Source organism: Electrona antarctica (genome assembly GCF_951216825.1).
Source record: "Electrona antarctica genome assembly, chromosome: 8".
NCBI lineage: Eukaryota > Metazoa > Chordata > Actinopteri > Myctophiformes > Myctophidae > Electrona > Electrona antarctica.
Window position 1 is genome coordinate 2,475,343 of NC_136789.1, and position 20,751 is coordinate 2,496,093.

Sequence of the window (20,751 nt, forward strand, 5' to 3'; positions counted from 1 at the left end):
GGGCTAGTTGAGTAGAAAAATAAGTATATGCTATCAAAAATTGAGATAAAAGTAAAAGTACTTGAGTAAATGTACTTAATTACTTTCAACTCCCTGTACATGTCATTTTCTCATGCAGTGCAGATATCCAGCAGCTCAGTAGTATTTATATTTATTCTTTTTAACATGGTTTATTTCTCCTGTGTATGTGTTTGTTGGTATGACTGTGATACCACAATTTCCCTCAGGGGATCAATAAAGTTGCATTTTATCTTATCCTATAAAATGTTGGACTCAGAATAGTTTTTTTATATCAACGTAGGCCTATGAAACGTTGATATAAAAATAACAAATAGAGTTTAAACACAAAACATCAGAGTTCACAACACAGATAGGCTATACTAGTGTTTACCACCCTTGTGTATAGCGGGATGATGATAATAATGCGGACCGAGCAGCCCTGCTGAGTTGCAGTGCTTCCGCAGGGACAGTGAATGACCTTGCTTCAAGGTCGCAATGACACTGCCGTCAGTTTCTCCTCTCTCGTGCGCGCGCCACGGACATTCTGTCACACCCGAGCCTCCACATAGGATTACAACACGTGCAGACCTCTATTAGGCCTATATGTATACAAATGGGCCACGACTGAAGGTATAGGCTATATATCATCTTGATATGCTGGGCTATTTTAGGCTTGTAGGCTAAGTAGTTGGACAATAAAATATTAATGAAGTGCTTTGCAATGGCTATTACATATCTTCACTCGCCCATTCATTCACAAATCATGCAGATTTTTGACTGAACTCATGCTTATTAATTATACGGAACTCTTTCTTGCGTGACAAGTTTGCGCACAGATAGCACTCTTCCTCTACCCGCACCAGCTGTTATGGTCAAGTTACCAGGCGGATACGACATAGGGAGATCCTATTTCAAAGAGGATAAAATAAAAGTAAGCAGACAACGTGAAAAAATAAAATGTATTAGGATCGCCTGTAATAAAAGCAAGATGTGACAAGTAACCTATGACTCGATTTCGTAGGCTACGGTTTCATATATTTTTAGACAGGGGGCTATATTATGTAATCTTGTTGCTTCTCAAAATACAGTTCTTCTCCCCCATTCCTCCCTTTCTCGTCTCATTGCAGTTCATCCACTCTGATGATCCCCCACTTCCTTGGCCCAAATCCAAGAGTGCTCGAACGTCGCTGGGACGCGAGCATGCGCCTGCGTGCGTGTGGCCCGTAGAGTGGAATGAGCCGGGTCAGTGTCACAAGACCGACTTGACTGCGCGTCTAGTAGCCTACTACCAAACATTTTCCATGCTATCTAAAGAGATGTGTGATGTATTTCACTGTGTGTGTATTCATCATGTGTGTGCGCGCGCGCGCACATACACACTACACTCACGGGCCATGTTTCTCTCGATCTGGCAGTAAAGCATTAACGCCATGCTGTCAACATTTAGATCAAAATCGGGAATAGGCCTATATATATATTTTTTTAAATTATGTTAGGCTATCTTGCACGACGCAAATCAACTGCTCAGATCGCACCCAATAAAATCACAGTCAGAAGCTAAAACGTACACGTGGCGAGGTGCTCTGCTCTGCATCATGCGTCATCGTGAGTTTAATGTATAGTCGTATATTTAGGATTATTACAGGAGGGGACTGGGTCATATTCTCTTTGTTGTATATAGGCCCCGTGCCTCCTCCTATGCTATGACGCTGAAGCACGGACGTAACGGAGAAACACGACGCAAATGGGAAGAGGGAGGGGAGTAGAGACATGGGATAGAGAGAGAGAGACTACGTAACTAAACTACAAGCTCAGTGTTGGTGGACGGCGGTGTGGAACAAGACATCGGAATCAATACCGAAAGAGACAACAGTATACAATACGGAACCGGGAAGCAGACACAGAGTCGTGACGCTGTGGCTGTGTCGTCGGTTATGGTTTTTACACGACCACCGGTAGATGTTGAAGTGAAGACCCCCCCCGGCGGCGAGCCTTTTACAGCTGGCGCAGATCGGCGACTTGTCGGTGGCAACGATCGACTTGAGTCACTTGACTGACTTGATTTGAAGACTCATCTTCTACACCAGCGATGTTTCACATTTTACAGTAAGTGGCTCAACACGGCTGAGGGTGACAGTAATGCGTGGATTTTTAATCCTCTTCCGCGGAACTAAAACACGGCAGACCTGCACGCACAGATCGGCGTCGCAAAGCCCAGTTGCGTGACCACGTTATTGTGGGTGGGTTGGGGCATAGCGTTATATGCGGTGGGGGGTGCCTGAACCGTAAATAAATAACTACAACTACATTTACTTATACTCACCTCCTTATCCTTAGGCTAATTATTCACAATTTTACTCAAATTATAATCCCGTATTAAACTAATACAATGCCACCGCGTCACGCCACACTGTATTGACTGTAATAATCTTCTGCAGGGAGTTGCTCATTGAGCCGCAATATTTATTTAGAGATATTGTTTGGCTTTAGGTGCACGCCGTACAGAAGACTGAGATGTATTTTGCATTGTGGTAGTAAAGTATAGTAGGCATACCGTTACACTTGGCTAATTACTGTTGACTGTCTTCAGTTATCAGTGGCGATGCAACTTCTGGGCAAAATGCACCCCAGAGACTTTGCCAACTGGACGATCAGTTTTTGTATTTTCACTGAACTAATCTACGCCTTTAACATAGTGACCTGTACACGCCCCCGGCCTCCATGTCTGGGATTGCGATTGCTGACTTTAAAGCATAATCCACTTTTGCAATTAACCTTTTCAGTGGGTTTGAGATCAGTAGGCAACTAGGCATTGAGGCAAGGTCACCTCTGACTGCTGTTCCTCCTTTCTCCACAGTGTGCCGCATGCAAAGCTCTCAAATGAGCAGCTTAATACAGTGATGTGCCTCCAGTAGGCCTAAACCTATCAATCACATGCTAAGAAGACCACAGGTGCCATATTAAATATCTGTGATAAGAAACTTTTGAAAGCCATTAAAGACAAATAGAAATATTGTCACCCAATGTGGTTACATTTGATATTTCAAGTGAGAAAAAAATACTTAAGAGAGTAAGTCCCAAGTAACTTTTAGTATGCTGTGACATTGTCATCATTCAAATGATCTTTTAAACTCCAGTTAAGGAAACTTTTCATTATAAAACGCCCAAATGCATAATATTATGGGGTTAAACCATCCATTCCAATTAAAAATGTAGGCAAGCCATGTTTCATTGTAAATGTTAAGTTTAATTTAAATGTATTATCTATTTATCTTTCTAGCCATTATCTTTAAATACAGCAACAAAGGGATCACCAAACTCAAACCTACTCAGTAAGCAAGAGTGAGAGGTATTGCTGGCTTTACTCTTGTCTGTCCTTCAAGCATTCCTGTGACTGTGACCTTTGGAATGTGTCACAGAGCATAAAGGGGGAGGGTAGCAGAGTACTGTGGAGAAATATGTAAAAGATACAGCAGGCAAAGTGAGCGCATACGCATAGGGTTCGTACAGTACAGTACCACTGAGAAAAGAAAGATAGTGTTACAAGTTTCTCTCTCAGTTAATAATTGCCTTTTGGTAGGGCAGTACCTGTGCCCAGTTCGGTCCGCTGTCCAGTCATTGGCTTGGACACACTGGTCCTTTGACAGCTGACACTGTGGTCACCGGAAGGGTCATGTGGTCATTGCCTAGTTGTGGGTTTTGCAATGGTAATCTAACAAATAAGAGTTACTTAATCAAGTAGCACATTTTACTCAGAGAGTGTGATGTAATCAAATAGCCCAGGTTACATTTAAACACACTGAGTTATTAAAACTGATGAGTGTGTGGTGATTTTACTGCAAATCCATAATTGCAACACTTTGACCCTTTTCAGGTGTCCTGATAGCTGAAGAATTCTACCCACTGATTTGGCCTAATCCAAGGTAATAGCACTTCAGTCAGCTCCTACACAAAGACCCAGATAAGTTGGCTCCAAACAGCAGTTCAATAAACAGGTAATTCACCTCTTGTACTACTGATAGGTGATATGTTATTATGCTGTGTACTGTTTATGTCATGTTTCAAGTAAGACATACGTTATAGGGATGTAATTGTAGTTATTAGGGCTCTGCAATTCGACAAATAATATGCACATCATTATGCTATAGGAGGCTCACAGGTGTAACCCTTTGCATATATTGGGAGTACTAATCTGTAACTGCGAGTTGGAAATCAGATTTTATTTGACGAACGAAACAGTAGTCAGGTAATGACATGGAACCTGCAACACAAGCTTGTTTCGAACATGTGATGTCGTTGTTAGGTCTATGCATGTGTGGCAGTCGGGCACTGACTGAGGTTCCCAGATTATACCACTTGGTGCCCCCTGGGAAAAAAATGCTTCATGAGCTAATCAAATGGCAAGTGCCAAACCAGCCAAGGAAACATTTCTATGCTAAGGCGGCAGGGCCCCTTTTACTTCTCATGCATTCCAATCAGGCCTTCCAATTAATTTACACGCAAACCTTGGGCTTTTGGGCCCTGGTGGTCCAGAGCCCCAGGGCATTGGCCCAATACTGTTTGGTTGGTAATCCAGGCATAGTAGTACTTGCACTAAGTGACTGAGCTGCCAGGATGCCAAAGCTGTTGGTTATAATCCTTAGACTGTCTGGGAAAGTAATATAGAGTAGTCATGTTTCCTCCATAAACACCGGAATTTACATATGTGGGGTTATGAGGTTATACAAAATAACTGATGTTATTTTCTCAAAGCTTTAAAAGAAGGGACTGCAGTAGCCTACATATGATTTAATGTCACCAAGTCACAAGTGAAATGTCAAATAACCGTTTGCTCCCTTTTTCCACTGGTTTATATAATTTTGAAATTAACATTTCATGTTGTATGTTCCATTGTTTATGGCTATTGTGAGTTTTGGGAGTGCATGTTGGTTTTGCTCATTTGGTGTAATTTATTGTATCATTGTGAATTGGCCAATGATGAGGGTATAACCTGCATGCTGTTAATGTTAATTTGAAACTTTTTAGACATGTTTAGTCATGTGGTCATTTGGCATCTGTAATAACACTGTAAAGCAGGGATGACAGGGAGGGTTCAGCTGTTTGTCTGTCTGTCATTAAGCAATCAACACACTCCATTTATTAATTAAGTTGTGGCATTAGGACCCCTGTCTGCACAGCACATTTTGACTCCATCAAATGTTCCAGCTTTATCTTGGATGGCTTATTTTAAAATTATTGTAATTGTAATTATTATATGAAAAAGCAGTTTAGTTATGAAGGTATAATAATAATATATAACTTGTATAAGTAGCCTTGCCGAGCCATGAGGCCCATAGGGCAGGAGCCTATCTCCTGTTTCTGTAGCGTGAGGCAGCTTGATGTACAAGTACACCCCCCTGGACATGACGCTAGTATGTCGCAGGGACTTAATCCAACCCTTGATACTGAGTGCCACACAGGGAGGCACTGGGTCCCATTTTTAGAGTCTTTGGTATGACCCGGCCAGGGATCGAACCCCGACCTCCCAGTCTCAGGGCGGACACTCTAACCACAAGGCCACTGAGCTGGTAGTTATGAAGGTAATCAAGTTCATACTTTAGTTCATACCAAGGAGGCGCAAGCTGCCTGTGCCTTCTTGGTATGAACTATGGTATGAACTATGAAGAGACCATATCACATTTTATATTATTGGTCCAATGGTCCATAAGCAGCTGCATAGAGTTGACCCATTTGGGCTGCAATCTGCAGGTGACAGGTCTATTAAGGACAGACACACACAAGAACAATAAGCTGTCATTTAAAAAAAGCATATCAGTACAGCATGAGTCATGACCCTGAACTCCTTTGAACTGGGAGTAATATGGCAGTCCAGGCAGATGCATGCTGGGTCACACGTCACAAAAGCCCCTGCTTTTCATGCTACTGTTTTTCTGGCTATTATAAAACCAGAAAGTTTCCAATCTGAGCACTTTCTGAGTCAAAACATTATAGTCAGCTTATAAATGTATATGGGCATTGTTGTTATGGTGAACTAGTTAGTGCAATCTGTGCAATTCGAACCCCCAAATAAACAAGTAAATAAACAAACACATAAATAAATAGATAAACAATGTAATGGACAACCTTCTTTAAAGATCATGACACACACACACACACAGCTAAAAAGGATTAAATAGCCACATTTCACGAGGGTTAAACAGAGGTCGCATTTCACCGGTTGGTTCCGAGTTGTCCTGAAGGTAGCACACACTTCCCATCTGGCCATCCCATGGGACATCCCCAATTCCCCACACTAGCCTCTGAAACCCAGACATTTTTATTTCCACACAAGTCAACACAGCTTGCTCAGAGCTAAGCTGTAGCTTCTTCTGAGGCGGTATGGATGTGTGAGCGGATATATTTACGTTTTGGGGACTAATTTTCCTTACAACTTGTGCGATGTTATATAACAGCGTTCGCATGAACACCCAGAAACCAGGTAAGCTACTGCACATGCCGTGTCGCAAAAGCCATTAAGTTATAATAACACTTGGCTCCCAGAAAGACAGATCTGTTCAGTAGGTCAGGATTAGCTAACGTTAGCTAAGCTAGGCTAGTCACATTCGTGGCTAAATAAATGCTACCTATAGCTACTTCAAGCAGTATCTTATGTCGAGTTGTCGACAGCGAGCTTTGACTCCGATCTCTCGTTTTTGTGATCCCACGTGAGGTGTCACTTAAAGATGTTTACATAACTTCATCTTGTATAATACGCGACTGCTATTTGTAATATTAATTTGTATTTTGGCTAAAACTGACATTAACTCCAGCCCCAGAGCAGAGTAATGTCGATTGCAAATGCACAAGGCAATCGAGCGATATGTTCTCAAACATGTCTAAAAAAAATGTGTCACGTTAATTCCAATGGCGCTACACGTTTATACAGCCTATAGTGCTTCTGTCCAACAGTTACTAAATCCAAAGACAGTGCATACTCACTGGATTTTGCCCAGCACACAGTTATGATATTTTCAGTATGTAGAACATAAAGGAAGGAATTGGTTATGGTTTCAGTTAAAAACATGAAACATTGGACATACAAAACTTTGGTCTTAAAGGGCCACTTCACGCCTTTTGCAACCAGAGCTTATTTTAATGATGTTTAGGACACAAACACTTTAATGGGGTTTTTAAGTGTGTAATATGTTTTTAGTTTTTAGTTTTTTTTAATCATGACATGCCATGTTCAATATTCATGACCAAAAACCTGTCATGAAAATGTGGTCTCACTTCCTTCCTGGACTACAAAGTCACACCTCCATGCAGCCTCCCCCCTGGCTCTCCACAAGGAGGGGAAGTGCACTAAAGCATTATGGGCATTGTAGGAATTCAGCAATCCAGTCAACTTCATTATTTTTCTGGCCATAGGGTGCAAATCTCAAATTGTGCTATTGTTATCTACTTACTACAAATACTATTAACATTGAGTGATTGCAGTTTCTTCCAGTGGTCCCTTTAACCCTGAATCCCTCCCAGATAGGCGACAACTTCACTTCTCTCACTCCTATAATATTATATGACATTTTGTCAACTTGTTTTCCTGGCTTCAGTTCTCAAGACTTGGAAGAGACCTGTTTCTGTTCACCTAGGGCACATTGAACTAACTATATACTGTAGTGTACTATATATTATCAAATGTGCTATCAAAGCATAAACATTATACAAATACATTTTGGTTGTCTGATATTTTAATCTTGATATTATTGTATTATTATAATAACCGATTAACTAGGCTAGAATAACCTGTCTGAAATCCTGTCTGAAATATTACATAATCGCTTGATCACAGTTATTTGACATAATCGCAATTATTGTGCATACTTGTCAGAATCTTTTCCATTCATCTGTATAAATTCAACTGTTGAAAAATGTTGCAGTTGCAGTTCTATGACATTATTAAATATATCCTGTTCTGGCAATCACTTTTGCTGACTATTCACTAAGCCTTTTCTATGTTTAAAGGCCCAGGAGCATGGCCAGGCCAGTGATAGTGTCCTTTGTAGTTTTCTCATTGTGATAAAATCTGCAGGAGATGGTATGTAGTAGACTAGATAGGCAGGAAAGGTTTTGAGAGCATTCAATCCCACATCAGCAAGAGTACATGTGGTTCCTAGGGCATAGCTATTGCTGCTATAATCATTGCACCATCAAAGTGCACAAACCTTGCCTACTTTGACCTCTAGAAAATGTAGAAATGTCACAAACAGAATTTAAACCCTGCCTATTTTGACCTCCATAAATGACAGAGAACTCCTATAAAATACTCTAGACTACAGTGTTTCCGGAGTGTTATTGGTGGTGGTGGTTGTTACATTAGGTAGCCAATAGCCATATCTGTTCATTAAACCGAAATAGTTTTCAACTTGTTTTGATCTAGATAGAACTTCAATTTAGCTATAGTTAATGACATGTATGCCCTTGTAAGCAATAAGCAATAAGCCATTTGTTCATCACACAACAAAACAAAAATACAAAATAATTGACTAAACGTAAAAGTCTACAATTTGTGGGCGATTAGCCAATTGTTTCTTCAGCACTACTTAAGTTTTGTTGTTAGTGCACCACCTGATGATGTTGGATTTTCAGGGTGAATATAGTGAAATAAATGCTCATGTTGGTCAACAATGGCCTGGAACCAGACAAATCTGCCACAGGGAAAAAAGGTCAACAACAACTCGGTATACATGGTGTTTGTTTGGCTTGTTAAAAATAATTATGCCCGACTCATTTGTAACTTATGATATCATGAATAACCAGTGGTGTAATCCCATGCGTTCTACCTGCGTGTGCACGTGATTATTATTATTATTATTTTGGCCCCACGCTGTGATACAACGTGCAGCGAGCATGCCACCACTGAATAACCGTGATAAAACTTGGCCTGAGATCATTCATTATCCTCACTGGTGGCCAGGTCTACTCTGCCTCCACTCCACATGTCTTGTATTTCTTCTCAGCTATCTTAACTAATGTAGTGGGTGTGACTGTGTACTCCCAACCTACTTTATCAAAAAGGTATTTATTACCATACAGAGTCTTATCATCTTGATGTAATGCCTAATTTATGCTCCGTTGCACGGTGGTTACCGGTGGCATGTGATGCTGGTGTGCGACAAAGTATGAATTGGGCTCACTCAATGGCTAGCTAGCTAATTTTCTGAGTACACTGAGTACAATGGACCACAGTGGAAACTGGAAAGAGCTTTTTGACTGTACTGCCCTGCCGTACTTTTAACAAACATGAAGGTAATCAATCAATCAATCGACAGGACATTTCTGTATAGTATAACACACCTTATGGGGTGAAACATTGTTTCTGTTATATTGGTATTGGCATTGATCTGCAAATTGTTAGCAAAGGCAGCTGTGAAGCTGATAGCCTACTTTATTGACATGCAGTTTCTGAACAGGATACTATTCTGAATTAAGTCCCTTAATAGGCTATGTTTGACCATTTGACAAAGAGGCATTCTTTGCTTTAGCTTGTATTTTGCCAAGTTTCATTATTATCTTTAATGCGTTCAACTAAGGAGTGTTGCACAAAGATGAATGCACAATTTGATCAAATGAATATCTCTTTCTTAACCACCACAATCAATCCCTTTGACCATGTCATCATATTAAAAGAGTCAACATTTTTCTAAAAATAACATACCATCTAAAAGCGCAATGCTTGGTCTGGGCTGTGGCTCAGCGGTCCAGGCACCCTGGCTGGTAGCCCAGTCTGGCAGTGTACCGCAGGTTCGACTCCCGATCCCGGCGGTCTTTACTGCATGTCACCCCCCCATCTCTCGCCCCATTTCCTGTCAGCCTACTATCTATCCCTCTATAAAAAATATAAAAATAAAGGCGAAAGCCACAAAAACAAACATTAAAAAAACAAAATAAAAAAGCGCAATACTTGTGAGCTTGTAGATCAGGTATTTTCACTGTACTTTGTATCAGAGGTGCTCCAATTGATCTGACACAGATCGGTGATTGGCAATTTACCTGATCTGGAGAAACAGATCTTTTAAGTGGTATGAAAGGCGATCAGGGAGGGGAAAGGAACTGGTCGGAATAACGTGTTCCTTCCACATGCTACGTCCGGCCGGGGAAAGTCCCCCCTGTCAGGTGAAAAGAAGTAGCTTGGACTCCTCATGCATAGGAGGAAGCATGAGGTCAGTCCGCTGCACCCCCCAGGCTGGCAGAGGAAGTGTAGCACCCAGGATTACATTAGACACTGGATGAAAACAAATCGTGATCAGATATATAGTATAATCGTTTTGCATCTTTGTGTCGGGCCTAAACATTCTCCCCTTCCTCGCCATACACACAGGACGTTTTGATGTGGTATTGACATATAATTTTGCACCCCTTACGCATAAGTTCTGTATCGGCTGATCATGAGAAAAACAATCAGTGGTCTGTCGCAAAACATACAAAGCACATCTGCTTTGTATGACAAAGTAAAGCATGTAGGGCTTAAGTAAAGTAAATAAGCATAACAAATACGCTTTCTGTAATTGTCTTATAATAGTCACAAGTTGCATAATGATGTTTATACCATATGTCTCCCCCTCCAGACATTATGTCTTCCAGGGTGCCACGGACAGATCTCTACATAAAGGCAGAGCCCAGCAGTCCCGAGGGAGGCGTGGGCGGTCGCGCCAGCCCCGGTGGGGCGTCCTCGGACTCCTCCCAGAGTGGCGGTGGAGGCGGCGGGTCGAGAGGTGACGGCGGTAGACGCTACTCCCCGCCCCTCTACACGCCGGCCCTGCACTGCCACTTCAAAGAGGAGGCGGGAGACGCGGCAGAGGAGGGCTCCACCGGGAGTGGCGGAGGACGATGCAAGTACACTCTGACTACGCTACCCAAGAGGCTGTGTTTGGTGTGCGGCGATGTGGCGTCAGGATACCACTATGGCGTCGCGTCGTGCGAGGCCTGCAAAGCATTCTTCAAGAGAACCATCCAAGGTATGTCATTATGTATGTACATAATATATTTATAGTGGCTTTAGTGATGTTGCTTCTGCATGTCTGCATGTGTCTGTCAACCTATGTGATATTAAAGTTTAATATCTTACTTTAAAATGTATTTTATCAAGTCTATTTCAATCTTATTACCGTTAGTGTGGCTGGATACACATATTTGGATAATATGTGTAATACACATAAAGTAAACACATGAAAACAAGCACAATTTGTCTTTGATGGAAAAGCAGCTGGTGTTAATCTTTCCACCACAGATATATTGTCCATTTAATGGATCAGAAATAGGTTTAGTCATGGAGTAGAAATAGTTGGCACTGGTGATGCAGTGAGTAAGGACCTGGGAAGGAGTTCTTTGACTCCCTTGCTGAAGTGCCTTTGACTAAACATTAAATCCTAAACTCCAAAGGGCATTGTTCTGTGGGTGGCCAACCCTGTGCTTGGACCCCTCCACATTGAGGGAGGCTACTATCCAGAAGGAAAAGTGGCAAAGAAAATATTTTCTATTCAGGAATCGATGGCTTACTGCCATACAGAAAGGTGTTAAAATTCATACGGATTACCATTCGTCATTCCCATTCCTCATAGTCTTACAAATAATATTTCACATATTTTAGGAGAGAATACTGCATGCTGTCCAGGCTGTTAAGACATTAATTCACTGGCTGTTTTGCTTTCCAACCAAAGGCAACATCGAATACAACTGTCCAGCATCCAACGAGTGTGAGATCACCAAACGACGCAGAAAGGCTTGCCAGGCATGCCGTTTCACTAAGTGCCTCAAAGTAGGCATGCTGAAAGAGGGTGAGTGGCTTTAGGTTGAGCCAGTTTATTGATTGAATTTAACCACAAGAACCCTAGTATCCCTATTCTGGGCATGTCATAATTAAATATCATAACATTCGGAATAAATTGGTGAACATTCAGTGAAAATAGCAGATATACAAGTTGTAGCTAAAAGAACGACTATTTTTGCTAGTTTATAGGATTTAAGTGGTCAAATGGGCCACGGCAGGATGGATCACAGCCTGGGCTCAGACCACTAACCCTGCACTTGCCTATACCACATGGCCATGCAAGTTGAGAGATTAAGGATCAAATTCAAATTTAGAAGAGGGAGTATTGCAACTTACACTAAGTGGATATACCATTACACTAGGCTTTAGATTATTGGGGTTTCACTAACGCATGACCAGTAGTTTCATTCAGACAAGTGCTTTTTACAAATGATCTGTTCCGATTTCCTACATTACTTTAGGTTCAGGTAAATGTGTTTCTTAGAATATTTAGGTATCACAAACTGAAAATGATTTATCAGCCTTTAAAATAATATTTGACCCATTCACCCTGTATTGTCTCGCCATTAATCTCATCTTTCTTTCAATGTGGTAGGAGTTCGTCTCGACCGGGTCAGAGGAGGCAGACAAAAGTACAAAAGACGCCCGGAACAGGAGAATGCAACGTACCAGATTGCCCCTATACCACTGAGAAAGGAAGGGGAAAAAGGTACTGGTCAGGATTTGCTAGGTTTTAGCCTTTTAAATTGCTATCTTGCGTTTTCATGTGCTAGTTTTTATCCTTTTAAATTGGTATCTTGCATTTTCATTTATATCTTATCCTTTACGTCTGCACCCAGTTCCCAGTTCGTTTTTTTAAAACAGATTTTTATCACAGGTATTTTTAATTTCCTTGTGTCTTTTGTGTTGCATAGGTTCCGCAAACATCATCGTGTCCCACCTCCTAGTAGCAGAGCCAGAGAAGTTGTTTGCCATGCCTGACCCCCTGCAGCCAGACACAGCCCAGCGTACTCTCACCACCCTCTGTGACCTCGCTGACCGCGAGCTTGTTGTCATCATAGGCTGGGCCAAACACATTCCTGGTAAGAGACTGCAAGGGGGTACGTAGACTATGGTGTATGTATGCGTGTGTATTTTATTTCTATCTATCTATCTATCTATCTATCTATGTGTATAATGGATAGATCAACGCAACCCTTTTGTGATGTGCTGTCTGTGCAATAACGCACCCTGTTTTCTGCTTGCGTTGTTTCCCCAGTAACGGAAAATATTCCAGGTTCAGTCCCTTCCACATGACATTCGGAAGTACCCATGAGCAAGACACTGAACTCAAAGTCAAAGCTGTACACGTTAGTCACACACGTTACCGCAGTGAAATTTGTTCTCCGCATTTGATCCATCTCTTGGAGCGGTGAGCCGCAGCGTGCACCGTGCTCGGGAAACATTAGTTGATTTGACCCCCAATCCAACCCATTGATGCTGAGTGCCAAGCAGGGAGGCATTGGGTCCCATTTTTACAGTCTTTGGTATGACCCGGCCGGGGATCGAACCCCCGACCTCCCAGTTTCAGGGCGGACACTCTAACCACAAGGCCACTGTCTCAGGACTCAATATTGCTTATGATTAAAAATGGAAATGTAGGGGAGATCCGAGATATCCATACAATGTAAGCTCAAGTGTTTGTAAATGCTGTAGTGATCTGATATCTCTGGACAATAAGGACCTAATTGTGTCATGTATCACGTCGTAGGCCATGACTTTATTATTAATTCTTTCTCTGTCGGCTGTTAGCATTTATGAAGTTCCCAGTGCCACCATACACGTTCACTTTAAGAGAAGGAGTGTGCCCGCCCCACACACACACTCAACCCACACACTTTAGTATCATTGGCACAAGCACACACTGTTTACCTCTCGCCTGAAACGTTTACATGTCGGGAGTGACGCGGTACAAAGGCACAAATTACATCCGAATTTTGGATGGCAGAAGATCCACTCTGGACAGCTCTGCTGGATTCGGATTTATGGAAGTTTGAAAATCCTGCTTGTAACCGAGTTAAATGGAGATCAGATTTTACGTCCCATAGCTGGTGGTGACGGGGTGTTGCCATAGCATCCGGACCAATGTTAAAAGCTGCCATGGGGCTCAACCATTATTTACACAGAGTATACGTTGGGGTCTGTATATATATGGACCTGGGAGAAAAAGAGTTAGTTTAATAATAAGGCAATTCTGCTTATAGTGTGCAATCATGTACGGCTTGTACGCTATGGTAATCACTACATCACAGCGACTGTTATACTTTTATACTGTATAACATACTTATACTGTTTATACTTTTTGAAATATTACTTTAAATTTTATGGGCTCTTATCGGGTTGAAACCACAGATAGCCATAGACGGTTGACGTCACAGGCTGGCTGGCCACATGAAGACCGATTTCAACATTGGAGCCACACGTTCCCATGAGGACCCCAAACCCCAATCATATCCACACGATGTGATTTTAAAACATTGGATAGATAGATGGACCATTATTGATCCCATGGGGGGGAAGTTAGTTGTCATAACAACTGAAAGCACTAGGCATGAAACACAGAACAGAAACAGGTAAACCATCTAAAATTCAAGAATGAAAATAATGAACAAATAGTTGGATAAAAAGATGGGCTTATTGGTTTAGCATAATGTATGAACTATTAGAATAAATGTAGCATCATGTACAATCTATCGCCAGTAATATGAGCCATCATCTATCTTCTATGAAAGGGTATACACTGTGTGCAGAGTACAGACTATCAGAATATGGAAAGATATGTCCAGTAAATCTACAATGCATAAAATGAGGAATATACAATCTATTTACAGTAGTTGGCCTAAGCAGGTATCTAATCCTGAACTAATGTACATGTATAGTAGTCCATGAGCAAAGTGCCTGAGAGAGTGAGCAGGAGGAGTCATTAATCCAATGATGGAACAGAATTCATGGGGGGTTATGCTGAGGGACGATGCATCTGTGACTGAAGGTGTTTCTCAGCCCCACTAGCTCAATGGGTGAATTAAATAATGTACTCTTGGCAGTGAAACAGTCATGAAACAGTCAGCACATTTATGATGCATTTTACTGCGCTTATAAGGCTTCAATCTATTTAATAAAATAATTGTTTGATTATCTATATCGGCCTATTATAGTAATAATAATTAGAGATGTAATAAACGCCAAGAAAACAATCAATAGTTGCAGCCCTGACTTGAGGTTTGTTCTCCTCTGCAGGCTTCCTGTCGCTGTCCCTAGCTGACCAGATGTCCGTGCTGCAGTCTGTGTGGCTGGAGGTGCTGGTACTCGGCGTCGCCTACCGCTCCCTGGGCTGTGAGGACGAGGTGGTGTTTGCCGAAGACTTTGTCCTTGACGAGGAGATGTCGCGCGTTGCCGGTTTGACAGAGCTCAACGCCGCAATCAGTCAACTCGCCAGGCGTTTCCGCATCCTCAACGTGGACCGGGAGGAATTTGTCATGCTAAAAGCCATCGCACTCACAAACTCAGGTATAGTATTGACAACTGGCAGCAGAGCTGGGAATTTATGCAGACGTCCACCGTATACTTTCTAGTGAGTGGGTGTATTAGAGGGAGGTGTGTACTTGCACTTGGTACATTATCGCTGTCTGGCAGAAATCTTGTATCTCCATATTTTCATAAATGAATGACCTATTTTATGTTGAATCACATTGTTGCAGAAAAGTAGAAAAAACAGCCTATCTACAAGCTCACAACGCAATGCATTGTCAGCATGTAGACATACTAAGTTTTGAATTTTTTTTTAAATCACATGCCCAAAATAGGTATGCCTGGTTATAAGTGTTTTAAGTTTTTCCTGTGGGTTCTATAAATACTATATACTGTAACAAATGAAAATGTAACAAGAGCATGTGACCATACATTGGATCCATTGGAACACACATACAAGGTTTATGACTGACAGCGATGAGATGTAGCTGCACTTGAGGGCCATATATCACCACCACATATTTACATTTTCTTCATTTAGTTTAATGCACTCATTGCACTGGCACTTGGCAGGGAAGAGGTTCTGTGTTCCTTTGACAAGATTGATTTATTTGCCTTTTTGGTGTTTGAAATGGTGTCTTCCTATTTACAGAATAGTCTTCAGTTCATACCAATCAGCGTTGGTAAAATATGTGGCCTATATGGTATAACTAAATGGCATGTCTAGCTTGTTGACATGATAAACAGTTATGCCTTTTTAAAGATTATTTCTGCATCTTTTTATTTTTGTATTTAATTCAGAGAGGGGCAATGATATGTAATGCTGAATGTAACCAGATGTTCATTATGTGGTCAACGGTTAGCTGGTCAGCCGCCCCATAGTAATAATGGTCTTAACATTTGCACTCTGTAACGTAAATGTTCACTTTCAATTATAATTAGGGGTTTATGAAATGGAAACGTTTGGATTAGCCCATTGAGACCTGGAACGCATCCATGTCACGTTAGCGTTAACCACATTAACCATTAACCCATTTTGGGGCGGGAACCCGTTTTGGTGTTTTAAACATTGTTATAATTTAGCTATTGAAAAATAGCAGATCTACAAGCTCATAGCGCGCCACCGAGTGGCGCGCTATGAACTTGTAGGTCTGCTATTTTTGAAAAATCGTTAAAATGTGCCTCAAATCTTTCCGAAAATTGTCATGATTTAGAAAACTTTTTTTTTAAATTTCAGGCCTAAATGGATTAGTGGAGGAACATTTATTGTCAGATCAAAACATACATTAGTGGTATTCATGCATGTCAGTGGTTCCCAATCTTTGTAGCTCAAGAACAAAAAGTGAAATTTGACGTTTGAGTATTTTCACTACTTCTTCATTGTTCGTTGTTTTTATTTATTTACGGAAATTATTTGATTCGATTTGTTATACTTTTGAAAAAGAATAATAATTGTAATTGATATGTTTTTTTTGTTTATAAACTTTTTTTAAATTTTACAATGTAGAAAAAGGGCATATTTACTTTATATAGATATTTACCACATAAGAAGTGGTACGCGACCCAAACTCTATCGACCCACTGTTTGGGAAACAGTGATATAGACCATATTTACATGGAGGTTCCATAGAGGTTCAGTTCTGCTTACTGTAAACAGTGTGTCAGATCATCCACATAGTCTGCTTGCGTCTCAGAACTTAAGCTCTATTTGTTTTGGAAATATAAAGGCTCCTGTTACCCTGTACTGCTGGTTTCCATTCTTATATAGCGACCAGCCAGAGACTTAAGTCCCATTTAGAATCACACAGTCGCTTTCTCGCTGAGTCAAATAAACCCTCTTCTTGGTGACAGGATTTGCATTATGTATCAATGTCATTTTTCCTTCCCGATACCAATACCAATGCTTAATTTAGAATCACACCCGTGTGAACTGAGTGGTGCAGTGACGTCACACACTAACCATAGCAACCATGCTCACCTGTACGTGGCCCCACGTACAGGTACACGGGTACAGACACAGCTGGTTATTGGAGTGGTTTGCACCACTCAAAAATAAATCTAGGAATAAATAACAAATCCATTAATAATTGTAAGTGCCGCCACAATTGAGTAAAATAGTCATGTACGTAAGTAGTGCATCCGCCTGGGTGACAGCAGACTCCTGGGCGAGCGCTCACGCTTTGGGGGGGTCAGATCAACATATGGAATTAATTCTGTACTGTCCATATATGGAGCGTGTCTTGAGTGTACAGGGTTTGATGAGGTCAGATCAACATATGGAATGTCAGAACAGGTCAGCTCTATATATGGAGATCTAAGGGTGGCAGCGGGGGCAGTGTCTTGAGTGTACAGGGTTTGATGAGGGCCCAGGTAGGGCTGGGCCTTGATTTTCGGGCCTGTTGAGAACTCTACTTTTCACCGGCTGCCGGGTGCGGCTGCATTAATAACTTTGGGGCAGGCCTGTCTAGAGTTTAAATGGACAGGTATCAGTCAAAAAGGAGACATCGAAGAGGAAGGATGGATGGGGAAGGATCAACATATGGAATGTTCTGACATATATCCATATATGGAGATCTAAATGTTTGAGGTCAGATGTAGAATTGCTGGCCATATTGATGACATCAGTGATCTCCAATGTATATGTGCTTAATTGCGACTGCAGGTCGCATTTACTATGACGGGGATCTCCATCCCTGATGATGTCACAAGACCTGGGCACCATATATGGGGGCTTTCCCATGTATGGGGATTTTGACTGACTGACGGACAAAAATGTAGTAGATTTCATAGATGTGTCGCAATAAAACTACAAAATACCAAATGATTGAATGTACAATACTAATTGACATACTGGTATTGATTTGGGAGCAACTCTAGTTTGCACCCACACTTGTACCTAGTGGGCACTGACTGATCTTCCTCTCACTGTTCACTTGTACCTAGTGGCCACTGACTGATCTTCCTCTCACTGTTCACTTGTACCTAGTGGCCACTGACTGATCTTCCTCTCACTGTTCTCAGACTCTGTTTACATAGAGGACATGGAGGCAGTGCAAAAGCTCCGGGACCTTCTCCACCAGGCCCTACTGGAGCTGGAGTGCCAGCGGCACCCTGAGGACCCTCAGCGGGCAGGGCGCCTCCTCCTCACCCTGCCCCTCCTCCGACAGACCGCCGGCCGTGCCCTCAGCACCTTCTATGGCATCAAGACCCGCGGGGGCGTACCCATGCACAAACTGTTCCTCGAGATGCTGGAGGCCATGATGGACTCCCCCTGAGAGGAGGAGGGGCTGTGGGCGGAGGAGGAGGCACGGAAGAAACGGGGCAGTGAAGACGAGGGACTGCAGGGAAATGACTTGACGAATGATGTTTGCCGACGAGAATGATTTGAGTGGTTAAGTGTGAATGGGGAAGATTTTATTAAGCAAGACCGTTAACGATTAAGGAATGAGGATCGTCTCTTTTCTATTTATGCCTACACACTGAGCAGGATGCGTAGATGAAATTATGGGAAAAGAAAAATCATCGGTTATTGCTTTTTGAAGTCATAACTGTCGAGTATTCTTTGACATGCCGCTGAGATCCAGATCAACCCAGTCCAAATGTGGGAACGCAAAAAAAAAAAAAAAAAGACAACAAGAAGTGAAAGGATTCAAAATGAATCCCCATGGTGAGTTTCCCTCACAGCGTTGACCCGCAGTGAAATAACCACTGAAGAACTTCATTACTAAGGTACTCAAGAACAGACTGTAACTGTGTGGCTTTTGAACTTTGTGCAAATAAATGCAATATCTTGCTCACAAAAGCCATATTGAAATACCAGGAAAATGGCCGTTGACTGAGGGTCCAGTATGGGGTCAGGGTGACATGCGCTGAGTAGTGCTTGTATTTACAATAGCTTAGTCTGCTTCCATGGGCAAATTTATAGGAATTACTTGCAATATGTTAAAAGCAATACAATGATTTGATTGTTATCCTACACTTTAAAGGTCCCATATTATGAAAAACTCACTTTTCCAGTGCTTGTGCACATTTATCTGTCTGATGTGCCTATTAACCATATGAACCCCAGCGTCCTTAGTCTGGAGCAAAAACTAGCAGATCTACAAGCTCCCTGTTGTGAACCTGTAGATGGGCTATTTTCGGTGAAGACTTAGACATTTGATGTAGACTACACTGACTGTAGAGGGAATTACTAAGCAGACCTACAGTAGTATACAGCCCTGGGGGACCCTGGTCAGCAACTGTAAGTATTTATTGTAGTGTTTGAAAGTGGTTAAAGCTATAATCCTATTTGAATGAATACAAATTGACCGACCAAACCGACCCTGGTTCCAGTTCGGACTCCCAACTGGTTGGTAAAGCGGTTTGAATCATGGCACCGCCATGTCTTTACTGTAGTTCGGACCTCGTTGCAAATACCTCTCTATACATCGGTTGGAGAGAAATGGAAAAACGATGGATTGTAGCTTTAACACACCAACTGTGAAATAAGAAATTAAATGAGTTTCTTGTGGGCTGCTTAGGTCAGAACATTGCCTCCCACTCCTATGTGAACTGGGGACTCATCCCCACACCCCGGATGGGAACTGTGTAGAGACAACCAGCTCTATTTGCATTTAAAGACACAGCCTGTTCAGAAAAGGACTGAATGGGGGTATATAGAAATGATAGAATGGCTGCATAATCCTAGTGGTATTTTCAAACAATATCCAAGACATGTTTTGGGGACCTCAGTCCCATATTAACAAAAAAAGTGACCTATATAATATGTGACCTTTAAAATGTGGGTAAAAGGGCGAAAAGAGTTTTGTGTGTTTTCTATACAGTAGGAGGCATGGAGAGGGCTTTATCAAAAGCTGTACAAATGGCATAGTCAAAGACCTGCAAATATGAAGATTGTCTACTCAGAAAATAATAATTAGATTCCATATTGTATGTAAAATCCTATAGGTACATAAGAAAACCCAATTCTATACAAGCATACGTGTGTGTCTGTCCAATCAAAAGCCACGGGAGTGCACTAAGATCAGGGAAACGGACAGCTCTTTGACAAGCCAGTCTAGGTACAACAGTGATTAAAATAAGAGGAATGCAAATGCCTGATTTCTTATTGTTTTTATACATTGTCCTCGTTCACTAGATCCTCTAACCAACTTCTCTGTACTTTAAGACAGTGTGCTTTTCAAAAATAATGGTGTTAATGGTGACCTATTTCATTTATGCTATACGATTTTTGCGTCACTTTTTTTCTTTCAGTTTTAGTTGAGGGCTCTTAAGAATCTTAATTGTTAACATGAGAAATGTGATGGAACTGCAAGATATCTGTGCTCATAATGGGGTTCGAGCAACTAGAAATGCAAAAATATTCTTCTCCTGTCTGGAGGCGATCCTTTTAGTCATTGTTGTAGTTTGCATTGGTTTGTTTATAAGTGTTTGTG

General features: G+C 41.6%; 1 protein-coding gene across 2 annotated transcripts; it reads left to right on the plus strand.

Annotated features, from left to right (window-relative positions):
- Window positions 1-1,805: 1,805 nt before the first annotated feature.
- Window positions 1,806-18,952, plus strand: esrra (estrogen-related receptor alpha). Of its 2 annotated transcripts, XM_079507885.1 has the most exons (8): window positions 1,806-2,106; window positions 3,875-3,995; window positions 10,605-10,994; window positions 11,697-11,813; window positions 12,402-12,515; window positions 12,721-12,888; window positions 15,083-15,352; window positions 18,335-18,952. In XM_079507885.1, exons 3-8 carry the CDS (start codon window positions 10,610-10,612, stop codon window positions 18,586-18,588), a joined length of 1,308 nt encoding a protein of 435 aa, XP_079364011.1. In that variant the 5' UTR covers window positions 1,806-2,106; window positions 3,875-3,995; window positions 10,605-10,609; the 3' UTR covers window positions 18,589-18,952. The 2 variants fall into 2 exon arrangements, with proteins under 2 accessions (XP_079364011.1, XP_079364010.1); XM_079507884.1 differs by lacking the exons at window positions 1,806-2,106; window positions 3,875-3,995 and adding an exon at window positions 6,188-6,478.
- The last annotated feature ends 1,799 nt before the right edge of the window (window positions 18,953-20,751 follow it).